This window comes from Sturnira hondurensis, unplaced genomic scaffold (assembly GCF_014824575.4).
Source record: "Sturnira hondurensis isolate 20B ecotype Veracruz unplaced genomic scaffold, ASM1482457v3 Scaffold0001918, whole genome shotgun sequence".
In the NCBI taxonomy this organism is placed as follows: domain Eukaryota; kingdom Metazoa; phylum Chordata; class Mammalia; order Chiroptera; family Phyllostomidae; genus Sturnira; species Sturnira hondurensis.
This window is the reverse complement of record NW_028074549.1, coordinates 1,391,878-1,414,952: the sequence shown is the minus strand read 5'-3', so window position 1 is coordinate 1,414,952 and position 23,075 is coordinate 1,391,878. Positions and strand designations below refer to the sequence as shown.

The following is a 23,075-nucleotide window of genomic DNA, read 5'->3' as shown; positions in this document are numbered from 1 at the left end:
TGAGGCTTTATTTCCCCACACTGGAGCCCTGGGTTGCTCAATCTATCTTGCTCCCCAGTTGTTCCTCCCAGTTTATCTGCACTCAAATGTAGGACCACCTGGTCCACCAGCCACTGTCTCGCCCTGTCTACCAGCTGCTGCCTTGCCATGAGTTCTGTCTGCCTGGTTGCCCATCCCTACCTCTCCTACCAGTCTGAATGAATGTTTCTTCTTTAACTCCTTGTTTTTCAGACCTCCATACAGTTTGATCTTCTGTCAGTTCTGGTTGTTTTTTATTTTTAAATTTGTTGTTATCCTTCTTTTGGTTGTGCGAGGAGGCACAGTGTACATGCCTATACCTCCTCTTGGCTGGAAGTGGCAGTCACACAATGATGTCTCTCTCTGTCTCTCCCTCCCTTGCCCTCTCTGTAAAAATAAATAAATTCAGTCTTTAAAAAATAATAAATAAATAAAGCTCAAGTAGGCTGGTCCCAGGCAAAACACAAGTAGGGGCTGACCTTGGCTTGAACCTTCTGGGAAACCCCAGGGCCAGCACACCCAGTGAACAGCTACACCATGTTGGAGCACTACCACCCTGCTCCTGCACAGATAATCCCCATGGAGATGTGGAGGTTAGTGGTTACATCCAATCATTGCAGCTGACTAGCCTGGGTAAATCCCTCCTATCACCATTCTAATATCAGTCAAGGCTCAACTACAAGATCAGGGTGTACTCAATCAACATGAAGGGTACACATTAAGTACTCACCTAGATTGATAGGAGAGGCTGTGCCACTGGACTCTACAGAATACCTATTACATTAGGCCACACTACCAAGACAGAGTCAAAGCAGCCTACCTAATACGTAGAAACAAATACAGGGAGGGTGCCATTACAAGGAGACAAAGAAACATGGTCCAAGTGAAAGAACAGATCAAAACTTCAGAAAAAGGGCTAAACAAAATAGGGGTAAGCAATCTAGCAGATTAAAAACACTGGTTAGAAGGATGCTCAAGAAACTTAGTGAGGACCTCAACAGCATAAAAAAGACATAGTCACAAATGAAGGATACACTAATTGAAATAAGGAACAATTTACAGGAAAACAACAGTAGCATGGATGAAGCTTAGAATGAAATCAATGATATGGAATATAAGGAAGCAAAACATAACCAATCAGAACAACAAGAAGAAAAAAAGAAACTCCCAAAATGAAGATAGTATAAGCAGCCACTGGGACAACTTCAAGAAGTCCAACATTTGCATCATAGGGGTGCCAGAAGGAGAAGACAAAGATCAAAAAATTGGAAATCTACTTGAAAATATAATGAAAGGAAACGTCTCTAATTTGGTGAAGGAAATAGACATGCAAATGCAGGAAGCACAGATAGTTAGAAGCAAGATGGATGCAAAGAGGCCCACACTAAGACACATCATAATTAAAATGTCAAAAATTAGGTAAAGAAAGAATCTTAAAAGCAGCAAGAGAAGTTAGTTTCCTACAGGATAGTCCCCATAAGACTGTCAGCTGATTACTCAAAAGGAATTTTGCAGGCAAAAGGGATTGGCTAGAAATATTCCAAGTCATGAGATCCAAAGACCTACATCCAAGAATGCTCTACCCAGCAAAGATATCATTTAGAATTGGGCAGAGAAGACTTCCCAGACAAGAAAAAACTAAAGGAGTTCATCATCACCAAACCATTATTATATAAAGTGTTAAAAGGACTTTTAAAAGAAAAATATCATAGCTGTGAACAATAAAATGGCAAAAAATACAAACCTATCAACAATTGAATGTAAAAAACAAACTGAGCAAACAAGAACATAAACAGAGTCATCAATACAGAGATCATTTTGATGGTTGCCAGATGGGAGGGGAGTGTGAAGGAATGTGTGAAGAAATAAGGGGATTAAGAATTACAAATACGTAGTTACAGAAAAGCCATGAGGATATAAAGTACAATATAGAAAATGGAGTGCCCAAAGAACTTACACGCATGACCCCATGGTGGGATTTCCTGAGGGAGTGGGTTGTGCTGGCTAAAAGGGTAAAAAGGGGAAAAAAATCAGGACAACTGTATTAGCATAATCAAAATATAATGTTAAGCCCTGGATGGTGTAGCTCAGTGGATTGAGCACAGGCCTGCGAACCAGAGGATCATGGTTCAATTCCCAGTCAGGGCACATGACTTTCCTAGGCCAGTTCCCTGCAGGCCAACTCCCAGCAGGGGACGCACGAAAGGCAACCATACATTGATGTCTCTCTCCCTCTCTCCTTCCCCTCTAAAGATAAATAAATAAGTAAAATAAAATAAAATAAAGAAAGCCCATTTAAAATATATATATATATATATATATATATATATATATATATATATATATAAAATGTTAAACTGCTAGCCTTAAAAGTTTTATTATTTAAATATTGACACATATTTTGAATGTAATAAAATCTTTGGGAGTTTTGCAATTTCCTAGGCACAAAATTTTGAACATTAGTTATCAGCGCACAGTATTATTTTTAAATATTAGGTATGTTAGTTTTCCATTGTTTTGTTTGTAGGTAAATGGAAGTTTAATGTATAAAGCAATATTTTCTTGATAATAACTGTGATTTGGTTATTCTGAAAATGAGGAAATATAAATATCTCTATGAATTTAATTTCTGTGTAAACATCTTTATTTGCTTTATCTGAATTCACTTTATTCAAGTACTAATCTGGGAAAAATACATATCCTCTTTTCTAAAATTTGTCAGGAAAAATAACTGAAAGGAAAAAAAGATACAGGGTGTGGCAAAAGATACAGTTGTAAGTACCCAAAACAGTTTATTTTTGTATTATTAGTTATTTTTTTGTATTTTTTCCATATGAACAACTATAAACCTACTTTTGCACCCCTGTGTACATGGATCTGATTAAAGAATATATATTCAATAACAGTATTTGAGGGAATCATTTAATAGTTCCCTGTTATTGGGGAAATGACTCAAAAGCGCTAATTGTGAAAACATGTATTAATTTATCTATGTTAAAATCAAGAACATCTGTTCATCAAAAGATACCATTAAAAGTACAAATAAGAGCCTTGGAATATGAGAAGATATTTGGCGCTCATAATTAGAATACATCTTTTATTCAGGATTTATTGTTCCTAGATCATTAAAGAAAAGGAAGGTATGCTGTGGTTAGAAGTCCTACAGTTGGAGGGAGTGGGACATAATTATAAGAAAACAAGTGAAGTGTATCTGCTCTGTTAGCAGTGTCTTATTTATTGACTTGGGTGATGGTTAAATGTATATTTGCTTTGTGACAGTTCACTGAACTTTAATTTTATGTTTTATATGCATTTTGAAGATGTGTTTTATATCAAGAAGTAATATCCCTGTCTTTCTCAATGTTATAATAATGTTATTGAGATATAATTCACATATCATAAATTTGCCCCTTACAGGTATAGAATTCACTGGTTTTTAGTGTATGCACAGAGTTATGCAACCTCACCATTACCTACTTTTATAACATATTCATCATCTCAGAAAGTAACCTCTCACCCATTTGTAGTCACTCCCATTTCCACTACGCTTATCTTTAAACAACCACTAATCTACTTTGTTTTTATGAAGTTGTATATTCTGACCATTTCATATAAATGGAGTTCTTTCTAATTTTGCAATCGCTGAAAAACAGACATATGAATCAAACAGATGGAAATTAAAACATCAACTTTATTACTAGACTTGGGTTTGCCCTTTGCCGGATTAGGCTTTATTAATGGTATTTGTCTTTCATTACATCTCCTGCCAACTTGCCCAACCAAGTCTGTTACTGAACCCAACCAAGAGAGGGGTCCTACCACTCACCACCTACCTACCAGACAAATGTCCAAAGACAGACTTCAGTGGAAAAGAACACTGTATTTAATGTCAAGTTTCTACCTAAAATTTCTGGGTAACAAAAGTAACAGAAAAGGGGACTTCCAGCCAAGATGGAGGCGTAGGTAGATATACTTTGCCTTCTCACACAACCAAAAGAAGGGCAACAATAAATTTAAAAACAAAAAAATAACCAGAACTTCCAGAAAGTGAAACTGCATGGAAGTCTAATAATCAAGGAGCTAAAGAAGAAACATTCATTCAGACTGGTAGAAGGGGTGGAGACAGATGGCCAGGGCAGAAGAAATGCAGGGTAAGGCAGTGGCTGGCAGACTGGGTGGTCCCACATTTGTATGCAGATAGACTGGGAGGAACAACTTGGGAGCAAGGCAGACCATGCAACCAAGGGTTCTAGCATGGGAAAAGAAAGCCTCAAAACCTCTGACTGAAAAAATCTGTAGGGGTTGAGGTGGCAGGAGCAACTTCCAGCTTCACAGGAGAGTTCCTTGGAGAGACCCATGGAGTCCTAGAACATACATGAACCCACCCACTCAGGAATCAGCACCAGAAGGGCCCAATTGGCTTGTGTGTAGGGGGAAGGGACTGAAAGCTGGGGAGAACTGAGCAAGCAGCATTGTTCCCTCTCTGAGCCTCTACCCACATACAGACCCACAATGCAGAGATGTAGGTTGCCCTGGCCTGGTGAATACCTAAGGCTCTACCCTCTACATGTAACAGGTGTGCTGAGACAAAGAAATATTGCCCAAGTGAAAGAACAGATCAAAACTCCAGAAAGAGAACTAACTGATGAAGAGATAGCCAGCCTTCAGATGCAGAGTTCAAACCATTGGTAAACAGGATGCTCAGAGAATTGGTTGAGTATGGTCCAAAATAGAGGAAGAAGTGAAGGCTATGCAAAATGAAATGAAAAATATGCAGGGAACCAACAGTGAAGGGAAGGGAACTGGGACTCAAATCAATGGTTTGGAACAGAAGGAATAAATAAACATTCAACCAGAACAGGATGAAGAAATAAGAGTTCAGAAAAATGAGAAGAGGCATAGGAACCTCCAGTAGAACTTTAAATGTTCCAACATTGAAATCATAGAGGTGCCAGAAGGAGAAGAGGAAGAGCAGAAAATGGGAAAATTATTTGAACAAATAATGAAGGAGAACTTCCCTAATCTGACAAAGGAAATAGACTTCCAGGAAGCCCAGAGAGTCCCAAAGAAGTTGGACCCAAGGAAGCACATACTAAGGCACATCATAATTACATTACCCAAGACTAAATTACAACGAGTTGCCCTGGCTGGTGCAGCTCAGTGGATTGAGTGCTGGCCTGCAAACCAAAGGGTCACTGGTTATATTCCCAGTCAGGGGACATGCCTGGGTTGCAGGGCCAGGTACCCAATAGGGGGCACATGAGAGGCAACCACAAGCTGATGTTCCCCTCCCTCTCTTTCACCCTCCCTCTCTTTCTAAGAATAAATAAAATATTTTTTAAAAAGATAGAGCATCTTAAAAGCAGCAAGAGAAAAGGAGACAGTTACCTACAAGGGAGTTCCTGTAAGACTATCAGCCTTTTTTCTCAAAAGAAACCTTACGGGAAAGAAGGCACTAAAAGAAGTATTTGAAGTCATGAAAGGCAAGGACCTACATCTAAGATTTCTCCGTCCAGCATAGCTATCATTTAGAATGGAAGGGGAGATAAAGTGCTTCTCCTAGGTAAGGTAAAGTTAAAGGAGGTCATCATCCCCAAGCCCCTATTATATGAAATGTTAAAGGGACTTATTTAAGAAAAAAGAAGATGATTAAATATAAGAACAATAAAATGACAACAAACTCACAACTATCAACAACTGAACGTGTAAAAAAAAAAAAAACCCTAAGCACAACTAGAACAGGAACAGACTCACAGAAATGGAGATCACATTGAGGGTTATCAGTAGAGAGGTGGAAGGGGAATAATGTGGGAAAAGGTACAGGGAATAAGCATAAGTGGTAGGTACAAAATAGACAGGGGGCGGTTAAGAATAATATAGGAAAAATGGAGAAGCCAGGGAACTTATATGTATGACCCATGGACATGAACTAAGGTGGGGGAATGATGGTGGGAGGGGGATACAGGACAGGGGAATAAAGGGGAGCACAAAATGGGATAACTATAATTGCATAATCAATAACATATACTTTTTTAAAAAATTAAAAAGTAAGGGGAAAGGAAAAGTCAGAGTATGACATCAAAATAGCTATTTAGATATTTATTATTGCAACTACTATATAGGTTCAAGAACTGAAAATAACACAAGAACAAAAATCCGTTCACAGTGCTGACTGTTACTACCAAGGTCTTTGGAAATAACAGCAAGTTTCTGCCTCAAAGCTCATTCCTTCTAGGATACCTAAAGAAAAATCACCCTATCACTTTCTGCCAGCTCAGTTCAAGATTGTATGGGGAAGCTCTTCTCCTACCCAAAAGTATCATAAATGTAGGTGCCTTAACTGGTCTCCATTGCTGTTCAGCCACAGGCATCTTTCTGAGTCTATGCACCCAGGCTTTTAATTACAGGCAGGCACTGGCCACTGTTGGCAGGTCTGCTGGTTACCATTGATATGCACCCTGCTGTGGGAGGGGAAGAAAACCAACTGACTTCACTTCTTGGAGCTCTCTGTTTCAGATTCCCATGCTTGCTGAAAGCCAGTGGAAGTGTCCATTCTTCCAACTAAAAAGGGCCAGTGTTGGCCATGTTTACCTTTTGCCTTCTCCTGGCTTCCCTGTTTAGCAAGGAGGCAAAGTCTTCAGTCACGTATTCGCCCCTCAAGCCCCTCTCCCATTCCAGGGGTATACATTCCCTATTATAAGCCTAGACCTTGAAAAGGATACTCAGTGACAGTCTATCCAGCTCTCAGGAGACTTGATGATTTATACCATCTCAGTTCCACCAGAGGGGACAAAATAGAAGGGAGGCAAGTAATGTGACTAACTACTCTGAAATGGCTTTCACTCAGTATAATTGGAATTCAGATAACCCATAACATTCTTTTTAAGGAATCACAGGGCTTTGAAGAAAATAAATATCCATGTACTTCTATTCCCCTTGGGGAGAAAATAAGAGGAGTAGTTTGTTAGAATCCAAATAACAACAGTCAGTAAACACAAGGCCAAGTTATGCTGGGGACGAATGTCCATATAAGTTGAGATCTTTAGGGTAAGTCTGTGGCCTGCTGCAAAGTGGGGAAACTAAGTGTGAGACTCTCACATTAAGCTTGGAAGCGTGGTGTCCTCCAAGGAAGCTTAAACGCTCCTACTTGTGTACACCTCCTGGCAGAAGCAAATTCTCTCAGAATACAAATTCTCTCAGAAAGAAAGTCATCCCAACTTAGGCCCACAAGATATAGAGTATGAGCTCATAATTCAAAAACCACCAAACAGAAATATGTCACCATGGGTAACAGCATACAGAAGTAACAAGTAGCATATTTAGACCCCCAAGTACTTTATGTTTCGGAGTTATGAAATGCAGGCTCTAAAATGTTTACGAAGTAAAAGATGCTATTGAAAAAGCAGCACAGAACAAACAATTATGAAAAATGTCCAGGCAAATTTGAAAAGAATCAGAATTTAGAGGAATAAGAAAGGTTTTTAAAAAATTCAGTGGCTGACTTAAACCACTGTTTATTAATGGCACACTTCGTTTTTTGAGTGGTACAAGTCTTCATGGGGTACTGATTCATGAGTTGGGAGTATTTAGCATCTCTGACAGATGGCAATGCGCATTACAGGCTGAGAATCGGATATTTAATTTATAATACTGAAAAGTTGGTTGTCTGTGTAGAGAAATGATATTGGATACACTTTACATGATATAAAAATTAATTACAAAAAATTAAGAACTTAAATGGAAAAGGTAATTTATTAATTAATGGTTTATTTTTTTAGAGCACTTTTAGTTTCACAGGAAAACTGAGGGGGAGATAAAAAGAGGTCTCATATACCCCTTATCCCCATACATATATAACCTACCCCATTAGCTACATCTTCTCCAGAGTGGTACATTACACTTGATGAACCAACAATGATGTATCATGATTACTCAAACTCTATAGTTTACATTAAGGTTGAATCTTGGTGTTGTACATACTATGGGTTTGGATAAATATTTAATATATATATCATTATGGCATCGTACAGAGTATTTTTACTGCCATTAAAGTCCTCTGTGCTCCACTCATTCATCCCCCCTTTCTCTCCAACCCTTGGCAGCCACTTATGAATGATAATTTTGCCTTTTCAAGAATGTGGCATGGAATTGTACGGTATGTCACATTTTCAGACTGGCTACTTTCATAGTAATATGCATTTAAGGTTCTTCCATGTCTGTTCTTGACTTCATAGCTTATTTCTTTTTAGTACTGAATAAGATTCCGTTGTCTGTACAGGATAAAAAAAACTATAGTACAAGACCACCATAATCAAAACAATCTGGTACGGGCATAAGAACAGACACATAGATCGATGGAACAAAATAGAGAGCCCAGAAATAAACCCAGGTCTCTAAGATCAATTAACATTTGACAAAGGGGGCAGAAGCATAAAATGGAGTAAAAATAGCCTCTTCAACAAATGGTGTTGGGAGAACTGTACAGCTACATGCAAAAAAAATGAAAATCACCAACTTACACCATACACAGAAATAAATTCAAGGTGGGTAAAAGACTTAAATATAAGTCGTAACACCATAAAAAGCCTAGAGGACAATATAGGCAGGAAAATCTCAGATATTCCTTGTAGCAGCATTTTCACCAATATGTCCTCTAGAGCCAGGGATATGAAAAATAAACAAATGGGACCTAAGCAAAATAAAAAGCTTCTGCATGGCAAAAGAAAACAGCATTAAAACAAAAACAGAAACAACCATATGGGAAAACAAATTGCCAATGGTATCTCAGACAAGGGTTTGATCTCCAAAATATATAAAGAATTCACATGACTCCACTCCCTGAAGACAAGCCAATTAAAAAATGGGCAAAAGACTTGAACAGCACTTCTCCAAGTAAGACATAAAGAGGGCCCAGAGACATGAAAAGATGCTCAGCATCACTGTCCATCAGAGATAAAAATTAAAACCACAATGAGATACTACTTCACATTGGTGAGAATGGCCATCATAAACAAATAAACAAACAAGTGTTAGGTTGAGGAGAAAAGGGTATCCTAGTGTACTGTTGGTGGGCATGTAGACCTGGGCAGCCACTGTTGAAAACAGTATGGAATTTCCTCAGAAAACTAAAAATGGAATTGCCTTTTGTCCCAGCATTTCCACTGCTGGGAATATACGCTAAGAATCCTGAAACACTAATTCAAAACAACCTATTAGGTATGCCAATGTTCATAGCACAATTTACAATAGCTTAGTGCTGGAAGCAACCTAAGTACCCCTCAGTAAATGAGTGGATCAAAAAACTATGGTACATTTACACAGTGGAATACTACGCAGCAGCAAGAAAGAACTACTGTTTGTGACATCATGGATGGAACTGGAGAGCATTATTGTAAGTGAAATAAGCCAGGCAATGAAAGACAAATACCATATGATCTCACCTGTAAGTTGAACCTAATCAACAAAACACACAAGCAAGCAAAATACAACCAGAGACATTGAAATAAGGAACATACTGACAGTAACCACAGAGGAGAGGGGACAAGTATAATAGGGGAAGGCCCATCAGGGAACACGTATAAAGGACCCATGGATGAAGACAAAGAGTGGTTTGAGAGTGGGAGGCCAGGATGAGTAGGGCATGGTGGGGTGAAAAGAGAGACAACTGTACTTTAAGAACAATAATAGAAAATAATAATTTGTATAATTCTCTATCTTGCCTTGGAGACTTTTGGGGGATTTTTAAATAAAATTTTAATTTCTTTGTAAAAAATTTCATTATCTGTATTTTCAGTTTGTCAATTCACCTACTGAGAGACATCTTGATTGCTTCCAAGTTATTGCAATTATGAATAAAACTACTATAAACATGTGCATTTTTTGTGTGAACATGTATTCACCTACTTTGAATAAATACAAAACAGCATGATTGCAGGATCATATGGTAAAGAGTATGTAACAGATTACCAAATTGTCTTCCAAGGGGCTGTATTGTTTTCCATTTTCACCAGCAGTGAATGAGAGTTCCTGTTGTTCCACATCCTCTCCAGCATTTTGTGTTGTCAGTGTTCTGGATTTTGGCCATTCTTATAGGTGTGTAGTGGATCTCTTTTTAAATTGTGTTTCCATGATGACATATGATGTGATACGTCCTTTCTTATGCTTATTTGCTATCTGCTTATCTTATTTAAATATTGGCTGTTCTCTCCTGCAACCTTGATAAAATCACTTCTTAGTTCTGGAAGTTTATTGATTTATTCTTTTGAATTTTTTGCATAGATGATCATGTCATCTGTGAACAACGACAGTTTTATTTCTTCCTTCCTAATCCAAATCCCTTTTCTGGATTTATTGCATTAGCAAAAAATTCCACTATGATGTAAAGGAAGAGTGATAAGAAAGGAAGACATTCTGGCCTTGTACTTCATGGTGGTAGAAAAGCCTTTATTTTAGTGCTACACCATTAGGTATGATGTAGGGGTGTTTATTTTTTTTCATATTCTTTATTAAGCTGAGAAAGTTCCCCATCTTACTTTACTGAGAGTTTTTATTATGACTCTTTGGTGTTGAATTTTGTCAAATGCTTTTTTCTACATCTATTAATATGCTTGTGTGATTTTTCTTTTTTAGCCTGTTTTGATAGATTACATAAATTGATTTTTCAATGTTGAACCAGTCTTGCATACCTAGGATAAATCCCACTTGATTGTGGTACGTAATTCTTTTTGTGCATTCTTGGATTTGATTTACTAATATATCATTGAGAATTTTTGGCTCTATGTTTAGGAATATTTGTCTGTAGTTTTATTGTAATGTCTTTGTTTGATATTTGTATTAGGGAAATTCTGGCATTATAGACTGAGTTCAGAAATATTATTTCTGCTTTTCTCCTCTGAAAGAGATTATAGAGAAGTGGAACCCATTTCTTTCTGAAATGTTCAGTATAATTCACCAGTGAACCCTCTGTTTTGGAAGGTTATTAATTATTGATTCAATTTCTTTAATAGATATAGGTCTATTCAGATTGTCTCTTCATGTCTGAGTATTGGCAAATTGTGTATTTCAAGGAATTGGTTCATTATATTGAGGTTTACAAATTTGTGGGCATAGAATGGTTCATAGTATTCTTTTTTTTTTAGACATTTTCTTTTTTTAAAATATATTTGATTGATTATACCATTACAGTTGTTCTATTCCTCCCTTCATTACCCTCCACCCGCACACTCCCTCCCCCACCATTCTCCCCCCCTTAGTTTATAACCACGTGCCTCAAGTTCTTTAGATTCTATATTTCCCCCACTATTCTCGCCCTCCCCCCTATCTATTTTCTACCTACTGTCTATGCTATTTTCTGTGCCTTCTTCCCCCTTCTCCTCCTCCCACCCCCCTGTTGCTAACCCTCCATGTGTTCTTCATTTCTATGGTTCCACTCCTGATCTAGCTGTCCTCTTGGTTTGCTTTTGTTTTAGGTGTGGTTGTTAATAACTGTGAGTTTGCTGTCCTTTCACTGTTAACATTTTTCATCTTTTTCTTATATAAGTCCCTTTAGCATTTCATATAATAAGGGCTTGGTGATGATGAATTCCTTGAACTTGACCTTATCTGAGAAGCAGTTTATCTGTCCTTCAATTCTAAATGAAAGTTTTGCTGGATACAGCAATCTTGGCTGTAGGTCTTTGGATTTCATGACTTGGAATACTTCTTTCCAGCCCCTTCTTGCCTGTAAGGTCTCTTTTGAGAAATCCACTGACAGTCTGATGGGTACTCCTCTGTAGGTGACTGTCCCCTTATCTCTTGCTGCTTCTAGGATTCTCTCCTTCATTTTCATCTTGGCTAATGTAATTATGATGTGCCTTGGTGTGTTCCTTCTTGGGTCCAACTTCTTTGGGACTCTCTGAGCAGCCTGGATTTCCTGGAAGTCTATTTCCTTTGCCAGACTGGGGAAGTTCTCCTTTATTATTTGTTCAAATAAGTGTTCCACTCGTGGCTGTTTCTTTCCCCCTTCTGGTACCCCTATAATCCGGATGTTGGAACATTTAAAGATGTCCTGGAGGTTCCTAAGCCTCTCCTCATTTTTTTGAATTCTCATTTCTTCATTCCCTTCTGGTGGGTTGTTTTGTTCTTCCTTCTGGTCCATTCCATTGATTTGAGTCCCAGTTTCCTTTCCATCGCTATTGATTTCCTGTGTATCTCCCTTCATTTCAATTAGTTTAACCTTCATATGTTCCTCTAATTTGTGACTATAATCAACCAGTTCTGTGAGCATCCTGATAAACAGTGTTTTGAATTGTGCTTCTGAGAGGCTGGCAATTTTTCGGTAGCCAAGAGTTATCGGCCCTGGGACTTTGAGTTCTTCTTGCGCCATCTTTTGGGCTGTTTGTGCCTGTTCCATTGCAGAATTGGAGACCTAAGGTGTTCACCAGAGCAGGGCAGATAAGTCGCTGGGTTGTGATGTTGTATGGGGGGGCAGGGTCAACGAGGAGCAATGGCGTCCCGTCTGCCGCCTGCTGCCGAGGCCCCCACCATCGCCGCAGCTGCCACCATCACCGGGCCCACGCATTTCGTTCCACTGCATTCGAGTGTGCCACTGCCATCAGCCCTCCACCACTGGGTTCGCCCCCTGGGGCCTGTGTGGTCCGTCTCACTGTGCGTGAATGTGTGACCGAGGTCAGTCTGCCCCACACCCCGATTGGTTCCAGGCTGCCTGCTCCCCTAGGTTGGGGGATCTGTCCTGCCCGACCCTGCTCCGGTGGTGGCTCCGCCCCTCTTACCGTCCCCGTTGAACGGTTTGTGGTTGTCGGACTTCCGTATAATTCAATTTTCTGTTTTGTGGCTGTGTCTTTGTTCTCCAAACCTTTGTTGTATTCAAACTTGGTTGTGGGGGAAGGCACAGTGTTTCCACCTATGCCTCCATCTTGGTGGAAGTCTCCCATAGTATTCTTTTATTTACCTTTTAATGTACAGGGGATCTATAGTGATGTCTTTTTTTTCATTTTCAAAATTAGTAATTTGTATACTCACTGTTTTTTCTTTTTTCTTGATTTGCCTGGTTGAACATTTGTCAATTTTATTAATCTTTTCAAAGAAAGCTTTTGTTTCATTGATTTTCTCTATTTCCTGTTTTTAATTTCTTTGATTTGTTTCAATTTTCATTATTACTTTTTTTCTGCTTACTTTGGATTTAATTTGTTCCTCTTTTTCAGGTTTTCTAAGATGGAAACTTAGATTACTGATAGACCTTTCTTTTCTAATGTATGCAGTCAGTGCTGTAAGTTACCTCTAACCATTGTTTTCACTGCATTCTACAAGTTTTGACAAGTTGTGCTTTTATTTTTTTGCAATATATTTTATTGATTATGCTATTGCAGTTGTCCCATTTTCCCCCCTTTACTCCCCTCCACCCTGCACATCCCCTCCCACCCACATTCCCCCCTTTAGTTCATGTCCATGGGTTGTACATATAAGTTCTTTCATTATTATTTTTATTTAATTATTGCTCAAGTACAGTTTTCTGTCTTCTACTCCCATCCCACCCACCTCCCTCTCATTTTTACCCCCCTTAGTTTTTGTCCATGTGTCCTTTATGCGTGTTCCTGTAAATCCTTCCCCTTTTCCCCTGAAATTCCCTCCCCACTCCCGTCTGGTCCCTGTCAGCCTGTTCTGTATTTCAGTGTAGTTGGTTATATTTTGCTTGCTTCTTCGTTTTGTTGTATAAGTTCCTGTTAAAGTTGAGATCATGTGGTATTTGTCTTTCAACGCCTGGCTTATTTTACTCATCATAATGCTTTCCAGTTCCATCCATGCTGTTGCAAAGGGTAGGAGCTCCTTCTATCTTTCTGCTGCATAGAATTCCACTGTGTAAATGTACCATAGTTCTTGGATCCATTCATTTACTGCTGGGCACCTAGGTTACTTCCAATTCTTGGCTATTGTAAATTGTGCTGCTATGAACATTGGAGTGCATAGGTTCTTTTGGATTGGTGTTTCAGGATTCTTAGGATATAATCCTAGTAGTGGAATTGCTGGGTTAAAACGCAGTTCCACTTTTAGTTTTCTGAGAAAATTCCATACTGTTTTCCACAGTGGGAAATGTGGAAATGTACCAGTCTGCAATCCCACCAACAGTGAGGTAGGGTCCCCTTTTCTCCACAACCTCTCCAACACTTGTTGTTTGTTGCTTTGTTTACACTGGCCATTCTGAATGGTGTAAAGTGGTATCCATTGTGGTTTTAATTTGCATCGCTCTGATAGCTAGCGATGCTGAGCATCTTTTCATATGTCTCTGGATCCTTTGTATGTCCTCCTTGGAGAAGTATCTGTTCAAGTCCTTTTCCAAATTTTTAATTGGGTTACTTGTCTTCTTAGAGTGAAGTCATGTGAGTTCTTTGTATATTTTGGAGATTAAACCTTTGTCTGAGGTATCATTGCCAAATATGTTTTCCCATGCAGTTGGTTCTCTTCTTGTTGATATACAAAAATGCCTTTGATTTCTGGATATTGAATTTGTACCCCGTTATTTTGCCAAATTCGTTTATTAGGTGGAGCCGTTTTGGGTAGAGTTTATGGGATTTTTCCATGTACACTATCATATCATCTGCAAACAATGTCAGTTTTGTTTCCTCCTTTCCAATTTGGATGCCTTTTATTTCCTTTTCTTGTCTAATTGCTGTGGCGAAAACTTCCAATACTATATTGAGTAGAAGTGGTGAAAGTGGACAACCTTGTTTTGTTCCTGATCTTAGTGGAAAAGATTATAGTTTTTGCCCACTGAGTATTACGTTGGCTGTAGGTCTCTCATATATGGCCTTTATTACACTGAGGAATGCTCCTTCTATTCCCACTTTGCTGAGTACCTTTATCATAAATGGGTGTTGTACCTTATCGAAAGCTTATTCCACATCTAGTGATATAATTATGTGGTTTTCGTCTTTGCTTTTGTTTATGTGATTTATTGCATTTGTGAATACTGAACCATTTGTGAATATCGAACCATCCTTGCCTCCCTTGAATGAATAGCACTTGGTCATGGTGTATGATCTTTTTGGTGTATTGTTGGATACGACTTGCCAATATTCTGTTGGGGATTCTACCGTCTATGTTCATCAGCGATATTGGCCTGAAGTTTTTTGTTGTTGTTGTTGTGTCTTTATCTGTTTTGGGGATTAGGATGATGCTGGCTTCATAAAAAGAGTTCGGGAGTCTTCCATCATTTTGTATTTTTTGGAATAATCTCTGAAGGATAGGGGTTAGCTCTTCATTAACTGCTTTGTAGGACTCTCCTGTGAAACCATCTGGTCCAGGGCTTTGTGTGTCAGTTTTTTGATTACTGCTTAAATTTCATCTGTTGTTGTTGGTCTGCTCAGGCTTTCTGCTGCTTCTTCATTGTGTTTTGGAAGATTATATTTTTCTAGAAATTTGTCCATTTCACCTAGGTTTTTAATTTTCTTGGCATACAATTCTTCATAGTAATTTCTTACAATCCTTTTTTATTTCTGTGGTGTCAGTTGTTAATCTCTTCTCTTTCATTTCTGATTGTGTTTCTTAGGTCCTCTCTCTTCTTTTCTTGATGAGCCTGCTTAAAGGTTTGTCAGTTTTGTTTATCTTTCCAAAAAACCAGCTCCTGGAATCACTGATCCGTAGAATTGTGCTTTTATTTTCCATGTCATTTAATTCTTCTCTGATCTTGGTATTTCCTTCCTTCTACTTGCTCTGGGCTGTCTTTGTTGTTCCTCGAGTTCTTGCAGGCGTCGGGTTAGGTTGTTTGTTTGAAATGTTTCTATCTTCTTTAGGTAGGCCTGTATTGCTATGAACTTCCCTCTCAGGACTGCCTTCACTGTGTCCCATAGGTTTTGGGTTGTTGTGAGTTCATTTTCACTTGTTTCCAGAAAGTTTTTGATTTCTTCTCTATTTTCATTCTTGACCCATTCGTTGTTTAATAGCATGCTCTTCAATCTCTGTGATTTTGGGTGTTTTCGGTCTTTTCCTTTGGGGTTGGTTTCCATTTTCAGTTCCTTGTGGTTGGAGAAAATACTTGGTATGATTTTAATTTTCCTGAATTTGTTGAGGCTCGTTTTGTGTCCTGTCATGTGGTCTATCTTTGAAAATGTTCCATGCTCATATGAAAAGTATGTATATTTAGCTTCTTCTGGATGAAGGGGTGTGTATATATCAGTTAAGGCCATTTCATCCAGGGTGTTGTTTAATGGCACAATATTTTTGTTGATATTTTGTTTGGAAGATCTGTCCATTTTTGACAGTGGGTGTTAAAATCCCCTACTATAATTCTGTTGCTGTAAATAGCTTTCTTGAAGTCCTCTAAGATTTTCTGTATATATTTGGGTACTCCTATGTTGGGTGCATATATATTTATGATTTTCATGTCTTCTTGGTGGATTCTTTCCTTGAGTATTATGAAGTAACCTTCTGGGTCTTTCTTTATGGCTCTTTTTTTGAAGTCTATTTTGTCTGATATGAGTGTTGCTACCCCAGCTTTTTTTTCCTGTTTGCTTGGAAAATTTGTTTCCAGCTTTTCACTTTTCGTGTGGGTAGTTCTTTTGTCCTGAGTTGGTCTCTTGTAGGCAGTATATGTATATGTTATGCTTTCTTATCCATTCAGCTATTCTATGTCTTTTGACTGAGGCATTTAATCCATTTACATTTAAGGTTTTTATTGATAGGTACTTATTCATTGCCATTTTTGTACCTGTGTTCCTCTCTGTCTCTCTCTTTTCCTTCCTTTCCTTAAAGCAGCCCTTTTAGTAATTCTTGTAGAGCCAGTTTGTTGGAGGCGTATTCTTTTAGACTTCTTTTGTCTTGGAAGCTCTTTATTTGGCCTTCTATCTTGATTGAGCCTTACTCGGTAAAGTAGCCTTGATTGTAGGCCTCTGGTTCTCAGTACTTGAAATATTTCTTGCCATTCTCTTCTTGCTTGGAGCATTTCCATTGAGAAGTCAGCAGCTAACCTTATTGGGGTTCCCTTGTATGTTACTTCCTTTTTCTCCCTTGCTGACTTTAAGATTCTCTCTTTGTGTTCAAATTTTGTCATTTTAATGATGATGTGTCTTGAAGTAGGCCTCTTTGGGTTCCTCTTGATTGGGACTCTCTGTGTTTCCTTGATTTGTGTGACTTTTTCTCTCATGACATTAGGGAAGTTTTCCATCATTACTTTTTCAAATAGGTTTTCTATTCCTTGCTCTTCTTCTTTTCTTTCTGGTATTCCTGTTATTCGGATATTATTACGTTTCATATTGTCTTGCATTTCTCTTAATTCCTCTTCATTGTTTCTGAGCCTCTTTTCCTTTTATTCCTCTATCTGGGTGGTTTTTTCTATTTTGTCCTCCATGTCACTGATTCAATCTTCTGCTTCATCGACCCTGCTTTTGATTCCTTCCACTGTGTTCTTCAGTTCAGAAATTGTACTCTTCATTTCCTCTTCGCCCTTGCTGATACCTTCTATTTCCTTTTTTTTAAGGTTTTAAATGTATCTTTTTAGAGAGAGGGGAAGGGAGGGAGAAAGACAGAAACATTGATGTATGGTTGCCTCTCATGTGGCCCCCACTGGGGCCCTGGCCTGGAACCCAGGCATGTGCCCTGACTGGGAATCAAACTGGTGACCCTTTGGTTCACAGCCTGGGCTCATTCCACTGAGCTACACCAGCCAGGGCCCTTGTATTTCCTTTTTAATGTTGATTTAGTTCACAGTGAGTTCATTATAGTTCCCCTGTAGTTTCTGGTAGCTCATTGTGAGGTCTTTGAACTTCTTGATAACCACTGCTTTGAACTCAGTATCTGAGAGTTGGCTTGCATCTATTTTATCTAGCATTCTTTTTGAGTCTTCCTCCTTTCCTTTCATTTGGGGATTGTTTCTTTATCTTCCCATTGTTTGTGAGAGTCTTCTTGTTAGCTTCATGTTCTTACATTGATTTTTTTCTGACTGCCTCGGTTTATGGTGTGAACTTCTGTGGTATAATACTTGTTGAGATTTCGTGGTGTAGTCTCTTTTTTCCCAAACTCACTGCTCTTGGGTTGTCCTTTAAGTTGACTCTGTGTTTGTCTTTGTGTTTTGGTTGTCTTGGCATTTTTCTTTTGTGGGTTGTTCCCACCAGCTGGTTAACTGGTGGTCCCTCTGTCCACCACCTGTTTTAATTTGTTGTAATGGCAAGGGCAGATTTCGTTGAAGCTAGTTCTTCCCTTTGCACAAGGTTTTGAGGATTCTCTTTTGTCCTTGTTCAGTGTTTGTACTGGGGAGGTTTCTCCACTATTCAGTTGTATTTCCAGTTAGGTCTCGGATTGACGTTAGTGTGGCTTCTACTCCCTCCTTCACCTTCTTCTGTTGTTATCTGTTGGTGGTTCCTTTGTTGTTGGGTTTCCTCTTCCAGTGGGTACCCTGTTGTTCGTTGCTTCTATCTATTTTTTTTTTTTTGCGTGATCAGTTGTAGGGGGAAGCAGAATAGTTTATGACATCAGGAGAGTAGTGTATGATATTTATTGTAGCAGACATTGGACAAGAGATAGAAGATCTTTAGGCTATGTATAGTGTTAACCATAATCTTTGACCCAACTATCCACTTTTAAGAAAGGATGGAGAGAAGATAAGACTCTTGTTGAGGAGGGAAGTCTTGTAAGTTGGATCTAGAAAGCAGTGAGGTTGTGGAGGGTCAGATTAGGTGTAGTGTGTGAGCAAATAGAGTTAACCACTATAGTAATAAAGTTCAGGAAACTGTGAAGTGGGCTAATATCCTGGAGGGGTTTTGTGAAGTATTTACAGTTGTATAGAATAGGTATTATTTACAATAATATTAGAGCAACAATTATCTGACAGAATCTATGTGATCTGAATAACATGAGTAGGGGGTATAGAACTTTGAGTAGTGTGCTAAAGGAACATAAGTATAGAAAATTAGCACTACATTGTGGAGGAGAGAACAGGGGAAACCTGGTAAATGGTACAGTATAACCAGCCAAGGCAAAGAAGCCTATAGAGAAAGAAGAGGAATACAAAGATACTAGTAAAATATAAAAGATGTGAGAAAAATGAAAAAAATACAAATATGCAGCAAATTATGGCTTCTCTGCTATAGCAAAGTGAAATTTGTCCCTCTGTCTCTACTGTTGGGATGCCCCCTCTTCGGTCCAACTCTGGACTTTTCACAGTTCCAAGTTGTTTGTCTCACTTTTGGGTAAAAGAAAAAAAATGGCAGGAGAAGGCAGGAAGAAGTGATAAGTTTGGAAAGAAAGGAAGAAGAAATAAAAGAAGAAAGAATGCAAGAGAGAAAAATGGTCTTCAAAGAGAAAACAATAATAAAATTTAAAAAATAAAAGATTACTTAAGAAAAAAAAACAGAAAAAAAATCTCTTGTTGGATTCAAACTGGCCAAACTGGTTTTTCTGGTCTTGCTGGCTGCAGCAGGCTGAGGGGCAATTGGTGTGGCCTTTCTGTAAGCACTCTCCTAAGAGCTAGTCTTACTCCTCTCCCCAGTGCCCCAGGAAGGGGATCTAGGTCCTCGTTAGAGCACTGTTTCCCCGGGGGTCATTGCCACGGGCTGGGTGTGGCTGTGCACAAGTTTGGCTAAGCTGCCTGGGCCCTGTGGGTTTGGGCACGAACCCTTCTGGGGGGGAATGCAAAGCCTTCTGCCCAACCTTGGGATCGCTGCCAGGCTGGGTGGGGAGCAGGCCAAGTGGCTTTCGCAGGAGTATCCTTCGGTTTACTTTTTAAGAAATTCCTCCTTAAGAAAGCCTGCCACTCAGTACCTCCCAATTCTCCAGCCAGACCAGTGACTATTGGAGTAGGAGCCCGACAATGCACCTCTCAATTTTCTCAACCTGGTGACCACAGACTCCATGGGTGATCACAGCCCTTCGTCCTTATTCCCCTCTCTGCAACCTCAAGCAACCAGGTCTCTCCCGGTGTTACCTATACCTTGCTTGGCTGGGGAGGGAGGGAGCTGATGACCTGGCTCTCTCCCAAGGACCCTGCAGCAGGCCCGGGGCTCGCAAAGAGTCTGTGGTAGACCCGCTGGGTGCTGGGCATCAGGTGCCAGGTGCAGGCAGAGGCTGCTGCTGCTCCTGTCTTCGCTCTGGACCCTGAGACCCTACTGTCCTGCAGCCATGTCCTTACTATCTGGTTTTTCCGTGTTCCCTACAATTTCTGGTCTCATATTCATATATGCTGGGGAACTGTTGGCTGTTTGCTCTGTTCCTCTGTAGATCGGCCAGGTTTTTCTCCCATGTGTAGAGGGAGATGGAATCCGCTTCATCCTACTCCCTCTCCTTCTTCCTTCTGTCTCCATATAAGTTCTTTGGCTCCCATATTTCCTATACTGTTCTTAACCTCCCCCTGTCTATTTTCTACCTGCTACGTATGCTACTTATTCTCGGTACCTTTCCCCTTCTCTACTCATCCCACTCTCCAGCTGATAAACCTCCATGTGATCTCCATTTCTGTGATTCTGTTCCTTGTTATAGTTGTTCGCTTTTTTTTTTAAGGTTCAGTTGTTAATAGCTGTGAGTTTGTTGTCATTTTAGTGTTCATATTTTTTATCTTCTTTTTTCTTCGATAAGTCCCTTTAATATTTCACAGAATAAAGGCTTGGTGATGATGAACTCCTTTAACTTGATCTTGTCTGGGAAGCACTTTATCTACCCTTCCATTCTAAATGAAAGCTTTGCTAGATGTAGTAATCTTGGATATAGGTCCTTGCCTTTCCTGACTTTGAATACTTCTTTCCAGCCCCTTCGTGCCTGTAAGGCTTCTCTTGATAAATCAGCTGATAGTCTTGTGGGAACTCCTTTGTACTTAACTGTCTCCTTTTCTCACTGCTTTTAAGGTTCTTCCCTTATCTTTAATCTTGGCTAATGTAATTATGTGCCTGGGTGTTTTCCTCCTTGGGTCCAATTTCTTTGGAACTCTGAGCTTCCTGGACTTCCTGAAAGTCTATTTCCCTTGCCAGATTGGGGAAGTTTTCCTTCATTATTTGTTCAAATAAGTTTTCAATTTCTTGGTCTTCCTCTTCTCCTTCTGGTATTCCTATGATTCAGATATTGGAAGGTTTAAAGATGTCCTAGAGTTTCCTAAGCTGCACCTCTTTTTTGAATTCTTGTTTCTTCATTCTGTTCTGGTTGAACGTTTCTTTCTTCCTTCTGCCCCAAACCTTTGATTTGAGTCCTGGTTTCCTTCCCATCATTGTTGATTCCCTGTAGATTTTTCTTTATTTTACACAATGCAACCTTCATTGTTGCATTGGTCTTTTTTTATGCTGTTGAACTACACATTGAGTTCCTGGAGCATCCTGATAACCATTGTTTTGAACTGCGTATGTGATAGGTTGGTTATCTGTTCGCCACTTAGTTGTATTTTTCCTGAAGTTTTGAACTGTTCTTTCATTTGGGTCTTTTTTTTTTTTTGTCTTGGCAAGCCAGTCTGTGTTTTCATTTCATTTAGGTCAAACTGTTTTAAACTTTCTCTTGAGATTTCTTCTTTAAGTCATGTTTTATGTAGAAGTGTGTTATATAAACTTGATATATTTGAGATTTTCCAGTTACCTTGCTGTCTTTGATTTCACCCCCTAATTCCATTTTTGCCCAAGGGCAGACATTGTATGATTTTTATTCTTTTAAACTTGTGAAAGTGTTTTGCTTTAAATTTATAGAATTGAAAGAGATAAGAAGGGAGAAAAACATTGATTTGTTTTTCCACTTATTTATACATTCATTTGTTGATTTTTGCATGTGCCTGACCAAGAATTGAACTTGCAGCCTCGGGATATGGACAGCACTCTACCAATTGAGCTAAACATCCAGGACCATGAAGGTGTGTTTTATGGCCAAGAATGTGGTCTATATTGGTGAATGTTCCATTTGAGGTTGAGAAGAATGTGTATCTGCTGTTGTTGGATCAAGTAGTCTATAGATTTTGATTATATTTAGTTGATCAACTATGCTTCTACTGATTTTCTGCTAGCTGGATCTATCCATTTTTATTAGAGGAATATTAAAGCCTCCAACTGTGATAATGAAGTCATCTAATTCTCTTTGCAGTTCTGTTAGTTTTGCCTCATGTAGTTTGATGCTCTGTTGTTACGTGGATATATATTAAAGTATATTGTGTCTTAGAGAAGATTGTGGAGAGGCCCCACCTGTAGGGCCCCACTGTTCACCATGGATGAGAATAAGTCTACCAGGACATAATCTGCTTGGAGGGGAAAGGTGGCTGATTTCTCAAAGGAGAAGGGCCAGGAGCCTCTTCCTCAGTGGGCTTTCATTGGGTTCAGTCTGCACAGGTAAAGGTAATCAATCATTGTGAAGCAGTAATGATCAAACAATAGATAACATTCAAAGAACTATGAGGGCTTACTCTGAGTCAGGGTCAGTTAGCTAAAGGGCTATAAATCTTTGGGAAACAAACTCATTTCATGATTGGATGCTTATCAGAAAATTGAGGACATTCTTAGCAAAGCAGGTTTCACAAGAGTTTATGCATTCTTTCTTAGGTGTGATCACCCCTGGGAACTGCCCATTCCTGCCCAGGGCTGCACCACCCTCTTGGCATTGTTTCAGGCTTAAGTCAGGCAGGGGAAGTAAGTCAGCCACGAGATTAGGAGACTTCTCACCGACAGAATGAGGACTCAGGCTATGGCTAAGCTGTGGGATGAGGGTCCATCACCCCCTATTTCTATAGCCCCCCAAGTCCTTCCATGGGGCCCCTTCATGACTGTGCCTGTCTTAGGTAATCCCTCCATTGAGGAATCTTACCCATCTGTTGCAGACCCTGTCCCGCAGAGTCTGCCTGTTGTGGAATGCACAGGCAACAACAATCCTGTGTGGAAAAAGGGAACAGACACGACTACTCTCTCAAGGGGAGAGTGCCTATGGTGCCTCGGCCACTCCCTCAAGAGGGGAGTGCCCCGACCCTTGCCTAGACAGGCTTTTATTGTTTTCCTGGGGTCTCACATCATAGAAAGATTTATTATCTATCACATAGAACATTATTGTCCACATTCTAGGTACAATCAAGGAAATGAAAATAACATGCAGAGGAGAATGGCCATAAGCTGATTAGC

The 23,075-nt window shown here is 39.4% G+C and overlaps 1 protein-coding gene across 2 annotated transcripts in view; it reads left to right on the top strand.

The window, feature by feature from the left end:
• Nucleotides 1-23,075, top strand: part of CDADC1 (cytidine and dCMP deaminase domain containing 1) — a 121,946-nt gene that overhangs the window by 77,519 nt on the left and 21,352 nt on the right. The window contains exon 9 of one of the 2 annotated variants that reach the window (XM_037037891.1): nucleotides 21,758-21,826. The exons of the other annotated variant lie outside the window; for it this stretch is intronic. Within the exon in view, the coding sequence (XP_036893786.1) occupies nucleotides 21,758-21,826 (69 nt within the window). The remainder of the gene's footprint in view (nucleotides 1-21,757; nucleotides 21,827-23,075) is intronic. 2 annotated transcript variants of the gene reach the window in all.